Source organism: Prionailurus bengalensis, chromosome A1, assembly GCF_016509475.1.
Source record: "Prionailurus bengalensis isolate Pbe53 chromosome A1, Fcat_Pben_1.1_paternal_pri, whole genome shotgun sequence".
Lineage (NCBI taxonomy): Eukaryota > Metazoa > Chordata > Mammalia > Carnivora > Felidae > Prionailurus > Prionailurus bengalensis.
Window position 1 is genome coordinate 142231282 of NC_057343.1, and position 12349 is coordinate 142243630.

At 36.2% G+C, this 12349-nt stretch overlaps 1 protein-coding gene across 3 annotated transcripts in view; it reads right to left on the minus strand.

Moving 5' to 3' along the window:
- WDR41 (WD repeat domain 41) overlaps positions 1-12349 on the minus strand; it is a 50131-nt gene that overhangs the window by 19897 nt on the left and 17885 nt on the right. For 2 of the 3 annotated variants that reach the window (XR_006299082.1, XM_043592605.1), the window contains exons 5-7: positions 11140-11202; positions 5559-5670; positions 2994-3056 (exon numbers count right to left, since the gene is read on the minus strand). Coding sequence is in view for 2 of the 3 variants with exons in the window: in XM_043592605.1 (XP_043448540.1) it covers positions 2994-3056; positions 5559-5670; positions 11140-11202 (238 nt within the window). In the remaining variant the exon portion in view is untranslated. The remainder of the gene's footprint in view (positions 1-2993; positions 3057-5558; positions 5671-11139; positions 11203-12349) is intronic. The other variant, XM_043592616.1, reaches the window with a different exon arrangement.

The following is a 12349-nucleotide window of genomic DNA, read 5'->3' on the forward strand; positions in this document are numbered from 1 at the left end:
GACTGCTATAGACAAAGGAAGCAGGGGAGTAGCCTGCCTTTTAGAGAGATCACCCCTATCACCTCCTGGGAAATGTATCGGAGAAGCCCTAACCTAGAGGAGAAGGCACTGGAGAAGCACTACAGTAGAGGAAGGAAGATAAAGTTTGGAGGTTAGCACAAAAGAACAGGCAAGAGGGGAGATGAGAGCCTGAACTGAGCAAAAGTAGTGAGACGGAAAGAAGAGAATCAAAGTACTTAAGGCAGGAGTCCTCAAAGTACGGCCTACAGGCCAGCAACCCTAGCACCACCAAAACACCTGTTAGAAATGCAGAAACTCGGACCATACTCCAGACCCACTGAATCAGAAACTCTAGGGGTAAGACCGAGTAATGTGTGTTTTTTAACAAACCATTCAAGTCATTTTAATGCACACTAAAATCTGAGAACCACTGAGTTAGCAGTAAAATCAGCAAAACTCAAAGTGACTGGCTCACTACAAGAGGAGAAAGCCAGGGAAAAGCTAGGCTTCTTTCCAGCTTGATCGAAAACATGAGAAAACTAAATTTCTGCAAGGAAGAGAAAATAAACTAAACACAAAATTCCAATACCTTTTGAAACTACTCTATGGAAAGAAAGGGTAATAAGCACAGTGTTTAGAAAATTACTTCTCTGACATGATTACACATGGCAAGGTCAGTTGAAGAAAGAGAAACTTGGCTGCAAAGCCATGGAGTCTGCAAACAGCAGTTAATAAATGGTAAACAATTAACCCATGTCTTACTGGCATTTGCAAATATGCCAACTGATGGTCACAGCAAATCTCATATCTGGCCTATGGAGAAAGTAGCACATGGCACAAAAACAGACACAAAGACCAATGGAATAGAATAGAAACCCCAGAACTAGACCCACAAACGTATGGCCAACTCATCTTTGACAAAGCAGGAAAGAATATCCAATGGAAAAAAGACAGTCTCTTTAACAGATGGTGCTGGGAGAACTGGACAGCAACATGCAGAAGATTGAAACTAGACCACTTTCTCACACCATTCACAAAAATAAACTCAAAATGGATTAAGGACCTGAATGTGAGACAGGAAACCATGAAAACCCTAGAGGAGAAAGCAGGAAAAGACCTCTCTGACCTCAGCCGTAGCAATTTCTTACATGACACATCCCCAAAGACAAGGGAATTAAAAGCAAAAATGAACTACTGGGACCTTATGAAGATAAAAAGCTTCTGCACAGCAAAGGAAACAACCAACAAAACTAAAAAGCAACCAACGGAATGGGAAAAGATATTTGCAAATGACATAACAAAGGGCTAGTATCCAAAATCTATACAGAGCTCACCAAACTCCACACCCAAAAAACAAATAACCCAGTGAAGAAATGGGCAGAAAACATGAATAGACACTTCTCTAAAGAAGACATCCGGATGGCCAACAGGCACATGAAAAGACGCTCAACCTCGCTCCTCATCAGGGAAATACAAATCAAAACCACACTCAGATATCACCTCACGCTAGTCAGAGTGGCCAAAATGAACAAATCAGGAGACTATAGATGCTGGAGAGGATGTGGAGAAACGGGAACCCTTTTGCACTGTTGGTGGGAATGCAAATTGGTGCAGCCGTTCTGGAAAACAGTGTGGAGGTTCCTCAAAAAATTAAAAATAGACCTACCCTATGACCCAGCAATAGCACTGCTAGGAATTTACCCAAGGGATACAGGAGTACTGATGCATAGGGGCACTTGTACCCCAATGTTTATAGCGGCACTCTCAACAATAGCCAAATTATGGAAAGAGCCTAAATGTCCATCAACTGATAAATGGATAAAGAAATTGTGGTTTATATACACAATGGAGTACTACGTGGCAATGAGAAAGAATGAAATATGGCCCTTTGTAGCAATGTGGATGGAACTGGAGAGTGTGATGCTAAGTGAAATAAGCCATACAGAGAGAGAAAGATACCATATGTTTTCACTCCTACGTGGATCCTGAGAAACTTAACAGAAACTCATGGGGGAGGGGAAGGGGGAAAAAAAAAAAGAAAAGAGGTTAGAGTGGGAGAGAGCCAAAGCATAAGAGACTGTTAAAAACTGAGAACAAACTGAGGGTTGATGGGGGGTGGGAGGGAGGGGAGGGTGGGTGATGGGTATTGAGGAGGGCATCTTTTGGGATGAGCACTGGGTGTTGTATGGAAACCAATTTGACAATAAACTTCATATATTGAAAAAAAAAAGAAAGTAGCACAAGCAACATCATATGCTCTCTGGGATACATTAGAAAAATTCTTCAAGAAATAAGGAGCCTTGAAGAAGCATGCTTACTGTATCACTTCTCAGCACCCCAATTCTATTCAAAAGGCAGTAGGAACAAGAGACTTTATTTTTTACTATGGGCTCCATGGCAGTAAATGGGTTAGCTAACCATCACCAGCCAAATAGCCTTCAAACAGCAAGTTTATAATCAATTAATAAATTTACAAAATTCCTCTTGCTACCCCCTCTCTCTGCTATCCCACCACTCTGGAGGAAATGGCAGAAACTCTTCCCAAGAAAATGGGCCCCACTCTGGCTTCCCGAGCCAAAAACACCACAGTTCCTGCCTTAGTGGCTTCCCACAGTAATCATCCTCCAACCCGTCCAAATCAAGTTTTTAGTTTCCAGAATGCTGATAGTTGCTTTCTGTGGTCAGAATTTTTGCTAAGTGTAGGACTATAGATCAGGAGCAGACAGAACTGTGGAATGTAAACGGCTTTCTCTGGCCTCAGACATATGGGGTTACCATGCCCCACTTGGCTATGTTAGACCAAGCACAGTACAAAAACTGACCTAACGTCTTGAAAATGTCTCAGTCTCCACATCGCTTCCAACAATCGCAGGTCAAGACGTGGGCAGGGGCAGATGTCCCTTAAATAAAAAACTTGTCTTTCTAAAATGTGTATACAAGTCTAGTTTTAAATTTTCTTAAAAAGAAAATAAAAGAAAAAGAGTCATACTCACTCAGTTCTTTGCCAACTGCTGCCACAACACAGTTCTTAGGTATTTCAATCAAAGCACTGATCCCTTCAAAAATATGTATGACAAAGGTCAAATTATTTTCTTCAAAGATTATATGAAAAATAAAAACATTTTCAGATTTATGCCAGTTATTTCCCATACAAGGGTTGTAACAATAAAGCACACACAATATACTACATCATGGTTCCCTGCTCACCTGCACACGGAAAATGAGTCTGTGATAAGTATTAGAGACCTAAAGAAGATACAGATTTACTAAAGGTAGGATATGCTCTGTTGACACTTTCACTATTATGGTCAACTTTTTTTAACCAGGAATCCCTAAAGATAATCACCATTTACAAGATGACTAGCTCAAAGAAGATATAAAGAAAATATTTTGTGGATGCTTCTATGGCTTGTGGGTTACATTTTTTTTTATAAGAATGGGGATAATAGCTAGTATGTTTATTCTGAAGCCAATTCAGATTATTAGTCAGTGGGAGCTTGTTATCACAATTATGGCTCCTGAAATGTGTTGATATAATGAGAATGGGGGTTTAATTACTACAGGAAGGATATAAATCAACATTTTCTGGGTATGGGTCCAATAGCATATTTAGCTGACCTTACTGTAGACTATGACATACTATGGTAGCAGGAAGACTTCTAAATTCTTAGGATTAAGTTCGAGTCCTAGAATTCTAGAAATAAGAGGATTTAAACCTCTATTATTTACTCTATCAAAGTAACTCTTTTTTCACACATATTTCTTATGTTTGGGGTGGACTGCTTGCTGTGATGATTGGAAAGGATACACATCATATGCATATGGCTAGAGTGAGGGGTAGGAAATTTTTTCTTGGAAGACATATGACTTGGTCATATCGGAATCATGGGTAGGATGCTCAAATTCATAGGAAGGTCAATGTTAGGAATAGGGTTTTGACGGTAAAGTTAACGGTACATAGTTCTGGTATATATGGGTTGTGAAATCCTCCAAAGAATAGGATTGTTGTGAGAATATTTAATATGATAATGTTAGCATATTCCGCTAGGAAAAATAGGGCGAAGGGGTCTGCTGCATATTCAACGTTGAATCCAGAAACGAGATCTGATTCTCCTTCTGTTAGATCGAAAAGATATAAAGATAGAATTCTGAGTATCTTTTTATAGCTGAATCATGAAATGGTTGTAAAGAGACCATAATTTTTAAGCCTTGCTAGCCAAAAATCAAGCAAGCCTCATGAAAGGAGCTTCATGACATAAAGGTCTAACAGCACGGCTAACTCAATGGCATCTGGTAATGTGGAAAACCCAAATCACAAAAGGCTCACCAATAATAAATGATAGCCTTCTGAAAGGTTTCTAACAGATTTTCTCAAAGATTTCCACTATCTCTTGAGACACTGATAAATAGGACAATACTACGATTACTTAATAGTTCTCAAAGATAACTTGCAAAAGGGAGACTACAATAACAGGTAATTTCCATTATCAGACAAAATATTCTTGTTAGTCCTGATTTCATTATTTCATAACATAGTTACTAATAATTCATGGAATAAAATTCACAGGTAACCACAGGCTAGTGTTAGAAATAGAAAGGAAAATATACGTGTAAATAAAGAGATATAACTCATGATAACAGGAAACATGAAAATACAATCTAGATACTACCAACATTACTAGTGATCAAACATTGAATTGAAAGGTAAAACTGAAAATCCTAGAAACGTAGAGATTTAGTTTTGTTAAGACATCACATTACTTTTCTGATTTAGTATCTTTGTGGAGATAAGTTAGTTCTAATTGTGAACTGTAAATTCAATTCACAGGGCTCCTGCTACCTTTACAGTATCAATATGCTTAATAATATTCTTTCTAGGATGTCAATGGGTTTATTGATTACTTTTAGAAACAAACATAGTTAACAGTATATCACATAACTTCAAGGTTATTCTTTAAATTTTCTCATTTATACTTAAATAGTTTTACTCTGAATAATTTTTTTATTTTATTGTTTAAGATCCTTGGTATCAGAAGTCAAACTGAATTTCTTTTCTTAAAACCAAAAATATTAACCAAATTCTGAACTTTATTAGTAAGTTTGCACAATGCATGGACTTTCTACTAAAACCAATTGTAAAATGAGGTCATCCTTTGGAATCTATTCAAAATCCAATGGCCCACAAATAAACTCTATTATAAAGTTGGAAAGGTGTAATTCCATGTATCAAAGTGCTCATCTAACTCAGTTTAGGAACACAGACCAAGAGTATAAATCAAAGTTTTTCTTGACCACTTTTGAGAAATTCTGTTATAAGGGGAGGTGAAGACAAAAGGTGGGTGGGGGAGGCTTCTCCCTCCAATTTGGGATAGAAATATTTTTTATACAACCATCAAACTGGAGAAATAAAGTTACATGATATATTCAGAACTGAAAAGAAAAACCCCTATATTAATTAATGGATACAGAGGTATTCATAGGAAGTCTCTTCAAAGATTCATTATGTCTTTTAAAGAATATCAATCATGGTTCATAATTACGTTGATTTGATTTCTTACCTGTATCAGAAAGGTGGCTGGTCTTACATAGGAGATCTAACTTTCGGTTCCACACACATAGGTCATTCCCACCAGAGAGCCAAATATCTAGTCTCTGAAGAACAATTAAGCACTGAAAAATTCATTTGAAATATCAGTTTAGAATTTCAAGCATTCATTGGTGGCTTTTAAATATGTCCACAAGTTCTGTGAAACCATTCTCTTTAAAAGGTGGAGTTTAAGTTTCCCACCCTTGAATGTGGACTCTACTAAGTGGCCTCTAATGAAGAGAATATAGCAGAAGAGACGGTGTGTGACTTACAAGACTAAATCATAAATGACAAGGTGGCTTCCTCCTTGCTCTCTCGAATCACTCTAGGGCAAACACACAAGCAGCCACATGGAGAAAGATGCACATGCAAAAAAGTGAGACCCCTGGACAACAGCCAGCACTAACTTACCAATCATATGAGTCCCCTAGGAACCTCCAACCCCAGTCAAGCCTTCAGATGACAGCAACCTCATAATACACACTGAGCCAAAATAGCTAAGCTGCTCTTTATTCCTGACTACAAACACTGTAAGATAATATTTATTGCTTTAAGCAACTAAGTTTTGAGGTAATTTGTTACTCGGTAATAGATAACACACAAGGCTTAAACTTCCTTTAAAATAAAACTGAATATATGACCTTAGTTTTTATGTAACTCTTAAATTAATACCTCCTAATTCATTTAGGAAAATGAGTATTTCAAGTCTATAGAAGTCCTTTACCTTTAACAGTACTTTAAAGTCCACACCTTTAATCATACTCCTCCCACTCAAGACTCTGATTGAATAAAAGGACAAGAGTGAGGGAGAAGAATAAACAAGAAAAGGAAAAGATTCTGATAGTCTTGTCCAACCTAAGTGTTGTCTTAGCTTTTAAAACTACTGGACAAAAAGGGTTGAAAATAAGGCAGTTTCTACTTTAAGAATCCCTACCCTAATTTCTTTTTTTTTTTTTTTTTTTTTTAATTTTTTTTTCAACGTTTATTTATTTTCGGGACAGAGAGAGACAGAGTATGGACGGGGGAGGGGCAGAGAGAGAGGGAGACACAGAATCGGAAACAGGCTCCAGGCTCCGAGCCATGAGCCCAGAGCCTGACGCGGGGCTCAAACTCACGGACCGCGAGATCATGACCTGGCTGAAGTCGGACGCTTAACCGACTGCGCCACCCAGGCGCCCTCCCTACCCTAATTTCTGAATACTTAATGTATCGTTATTTTGCTCCCTTTGATTGCTGAATAATATTCCATTATGTGGATACAGCACATGTGTCCATTCTCAGCTGGTAGACATTTAGGATATTTCCACTTTTGGATTATTATGTACAGTGGTGCCATGAACATTCATCACGTACAAATTTTTGTGTGGACATACATTTTCATTTCTCTTGACAATGAAATAGGAATACCTAGGAGTGAGACTATTGGGCCAAATGATAACTCTTTAAGGCAGCTCTACCATTTTACAATTCCACCAGCAATGTGTGACGGTTCCATTGTCTCCACATCCTTATCAACACGTTACTGCCCTCTAGTGTAAGTGAAATAGTATTATATTATGGTTTTGACTTGCATTTCTCTAATAACTAATGATGTTGAGCTTTTTGCATGCTTATTGGCCATCTGTATATTTCTTTGGGTAAATGTCTTTCAAATTGTCAACTTTTAACTGGGTTACTTGTCTTTTTATTGTTGAGGGGTTTATTTATTTTGATTGACCACACATGTGCATGAGTGGGGGGGGTGGTGGAGAGGGAGAGAGACAATCCCAAGTAGGCTCTATGCTGTCAACACAGAGCCTGATGCGGGGCTTGATCTCATGAACTGTGAGATCATGACCTGTGAGATCATGACCTGAGCCGAGACAGAGTCGGACTCTTTAAACGACTGAGCCACTCCAGTGCCCCTTTACTGCTGTTTTAAGAGTTCTTTATATATTCAGGATACAAGTTCCTTATCAGATATATAACTTACAAGTATTTTCTCACACCCTATATGTTGGGTTGTCTTCTCACCTTCTTGATAGTGTCCTTAAAAGTATAAAGGCTTTTCATTTTGATGAAATCCAATTTATCACTTTTTTTCTTTTGTTACTGTATTTCTGGTGTCATATTCAAGATCCCTATCCCAAGATCACAAATACTTACTCCCATATTTGTTCCAAGAGTTTTATAGTTTTAGCTCTTAAATTTTGACCTTTGATCCATTTTGAATTTTTATATATGGCATGAAGTAGGGATCCAAATTCATTATTTTGTATAAGGATATACAGTTGACCCAGAATTATTTGTTGAAGAGACTATTCTTGCTCTTTTTGAAAAGTCCTGGCATCCTGGTTAAAAATTAATTAACCACATAAGTGAGGTTTTATATCTGGACTCGGAAATGTATTCCATTCATCTGTATGTCTATCCTTATGCAGAACCACACCGTCTTGATTATTGAACTTTGTAGTAAATTGTGAAATTGGGAAGTTTAACTCTTGTACATTGGCTCTTTATTCTCAAAATTGTTTTAGCTATTTCTGGGGTCCTTTGCACTTCTATACAAATTTGAGGATCCTGGGGCACTGGCGTGGCTGGTTAAGCATCCAACTCTTGATTTTGGCTCATGTCACAATCTCACAGTTTGTTTGTGGGTTCAAGTCCTGCATCAGATCTGTGCTGACAGCACACAGTCTGCTTGGGATTCTCTCTGCCCCTCCCCTGCTCACACTCTAAATTTCCTCTCTCCCTCTCTCAAGATAAATAAACATTAAAAATAAAAAGAAATGCTTTGAATTTGAGGACTGGTTTGTCAATTCCTGGGTGCAGGGGTGAGGGTGGGGAGGGGAAGCTTGCTGGGATTTTGGTGGAGACTGTGTCCAATCTGCAGATAATTTTGGGTAGTGCTGCAATCTTAACAATATTCAACTTTATCCATGAATATGGAATGACTTTCATGTCTAGATTTTTAGTTTCTTTCAAAAACTGTTTTGTAGTTTTTCATGTACAACTCTCATGTTTCTTCTTTGTTTCTAAGTACTGTATTCTTTTGGATGCTACTGTAAATTCATTTCATTTTCTTAACTGTTTTTTTTTCATTTTTGGATGTTCATTTTTGGTGTAGAAGAATACAGTTAATTTTTGTATATTGATATCGTATACTGAAACCTTACTAAATCCATTTATTAGCTCCAATAGTTTGGTTATGAATTTAAGATTTAGTATATAGATCATGTCACTTGTGGATATAGTTTTATTTCTTCCTTTCCAATATGGATACCCATTATTTCTTTTTTATTGCCTATAACACTGAATACCATCCTTGTTTTATTCCTGATCTCAGGAGGAAAAGTATTCAGTCAGTCTTTCACCATTAATATGATGTTAGCTCCAGGGTTTTCATAAATTCCCTTTATTAGACTGAGGAAGTTCTCTATTCTTATTTTGTTGACTACTTTTACCATGAGAGGGTGCTGTCTATCAAATGCTTTCTGTGCATCGATTTAGATGATCGTATGTTTTTTGTCCTTTACTCTTACTGTAGTATGTTATAGTTACTGATTTTTCCAATGTTAAACTGGGATAAGTCTTATCTGGTCATAGTGCAGAATGTTTTTATATGTTGCTGATTTGGATTGCTAGTATTTTGTTAAGGATAATATACTTCTGCTACTTAGTATCTTATCAGAATTTTCCAAACTTCTTATGAATTCTCTAAATACCACTTTTAGCATATGTATTGACCATAATTTAACTATTTTCCTGTAAGATATTTAGGATACTGCCAATCATACATTTATGAAATATATTTGCAATATACATTTCTGTTCCTAAATCTCTGCCCAAGTTGTTTTTTTTTTTTTTCCCTTTAAAGAGTTTTCTGTAAGTAGAGTCTCTGGGTCAATTCACGTAATCATTTAAAATTTTCATTAATAATGCCAAACTGTCTGCTAGGAATATCATCAATTTAATAAAAATGCTAATTTCACCACTTCCTCACTAATACAAACCCTTATAAAAACTACTAGCTCAAAAAATAAATAATAGCATTTCTTATATTTATTAGGGATCTGAATTTCTTTGATAAATTATCTGTTAAAGAATTGAACCACTGAAATGAAGTGAGTGAAATGATACTTTTAAACAATCTCTTATGAGAAACATGATCACAGCAGGAGTATATACAACTATCTAGCTGACTAACATTACAGTAAAACCTCTTTAAAAAATAAATAAGATACTTTTTCATGATCAGTTCCTATAAACAGTTCATGAAACAGTTCACCCAAAGAATTTGTCCAAAATATACCAAAATTTTCTCCAGTCTTCCTGTTCCCTATTCTTTCAATTCATGTATTTTCACTTGAAACCTAATAGCCTCAACTAGCAAAAATATTTGTAACGTATTTTAAAGAAGCATCTTTTCAGATCACATAAAACAGAAATTTTCATCAAATCAATATTTTAATAACTCCCTCAAAGACAATCCATTGTTAAATTGGATACAAGCATTTCTGGGCACTTTCTTCCCCCAGAAACTCTACTAAATTGATAATGAAGAATAGCATAGTAGCATGAGATGGCTACCAGAGATGCTGCCTTTTAGGAAAAAAATCAAATACTTTGAACACTGAGACACAACAATTCTTTTTACATTAAAAAAAAAAAGTGTAAGCTCAAATAAAGAGACAAGGTATCTTTAAAACAAATAAGGTGAGACACCTGGGTGGCTCACTTGGTTAAGCATCCAACTTTTGATTTCAGCTCCAGTCCTGGTCTCATGGGTTAATGAGTTCAAGCCCCATATCAGGCTCTGCACTGACAGTGTGGAACCTGCTTGGGATTCTCTCTCCCCAACTCTCTCTGCCCCTCCCTGCTCTCTCTTTCAAAATAAATAAATAAGAACTTTTAAAAAATAAAACAAGGAAACATCTCATTTTAGAAGACCCTTTCCACCACATTTGCTGACATTATTGAAAAACAGACACACTCTCTAAGAAGACCTAAGAATTTCTTCTGTAGGAATCCAAGTAACCAAGTCTTCTCCAAATTTGTTTCTCCAACATGTGGCAGAGTTCCTATCATGTAATAAGCTCCAATTATTATTTGTTTATAAAATCAGTGAACCTAATAGTAACAGCCAATTAGCCATATGACAGTTCTTTGGAATTAAGTAATTGATAATGTCTTATCTTCAGGACCTTATAAAAGGCAGAGAATGAAGGACAAATAAATCCATGTTTTTAGTTCAAAGTGTAAAGAAAACAGACTACCTACTTCTATAGTCATTCTACAACTAGTATGTCTTCCTAGAATTACCTACAAAACCATACTAGGTACTAACCTTTTCCTTATCTTGCTATATATTCACCCCTTGATCTAGTTCCAAATTCAAACATTCCAACATTTTATATGCTCCCTCAAAATCTAGTCTTCCAAGAATCAAATGACTATAAGTATTTATAGAAGAAATAATTCTTAAAACCTACAACAGTAACTTCATCTACTTATTGAAGATTTTTGCTGAGAAAAAAAGATAATTACCATAAAATATCAGCATAAGATTTTACCTTTACAGTAGACTGGAAGCATGATACTTTCTGAACTTGTCTGCCAGTATCACAATCCCATACCTAAACTTATGTTAAGAAATAATTTCTAAGTAAAACATTAAAATCTAAATTAAGAGATAAGTTTTCTAATAATTAAATCACAAATGTTACACTCTTAGTTAAAAAAAATCTTTAAATAAAGTATATTTACCATCTATACTGTTACTAAAATTAATTCATATAATGAATTATCAACTCAGCATATCAAGCTTATAATCTAATATGTTTGAGGTAAATTTTACTACCAAACTATCAGAAAATGTCAAGGAATGAATCATCTGAATACTCAATATTTATAGGCATTAAATATTCCAAGTGTTTTCTCCAAAATAGTCCACCATGATTTAATAAACACTCAACATAAAGTATTTACACTAAAAACAACCAGTTCCATTAATTCTTACTGAAAGCTCCTTCAACATGCATGGCACGTTTACTACTATTATACTGATTGACAAAAGCCAGTAACAGTGTATTACTTGTACACATTCTTAAAATAATTAGAGGACCTTCTATGAGTGTCCAAGGTTAGTTTGACTTAAGGAGTATAACCATTTTCAAATTTTTTATCCCACTTCCTATGGTAACATACATTCTACACCATGTCTGAGCACACGTTTACATATAGACATTCATGTATACACACACACACACACACACACACACACACATACATACACACATATGTGTACGGATAGACTGTTAAGACTATTACCTGACAAAAATTAAAAATTTACCTTCAGCATTTAATTAATGAAGTTTGTTAACAGTGGAGACTCAAGCAGCCTGGAACTGGATTTTTAACAATAAAATTCATTATGTGAAGCAAATGACTCTATACCATTATTTACAAGTAAAGTTCATGCTGATACGGTCTCAGCTACTCATTCCTGTACTGTAATAATTCAGTAAGTGCCTCTAAATATTATTATAGTACCTTAGGAATGGTCTAATAAAAACAAAGTATTTTAGGGGTGCCTGGGCAGCTCAGTTGGTTAAGCCTCCGACTTCAGCTTAGGTCATGATTTACGGTCTGTGAGTTCAAGGCCCGCACTGGGCTCTGTGCTGACAGCTCAGAGCCTGGAGCCTGCTTCAGATTCTGTGTCTCCCTCTCCCTCTGCCCCCTCCCCCACTCATGCTCTGTCTCTCTCTCAAAAATAAACAAACA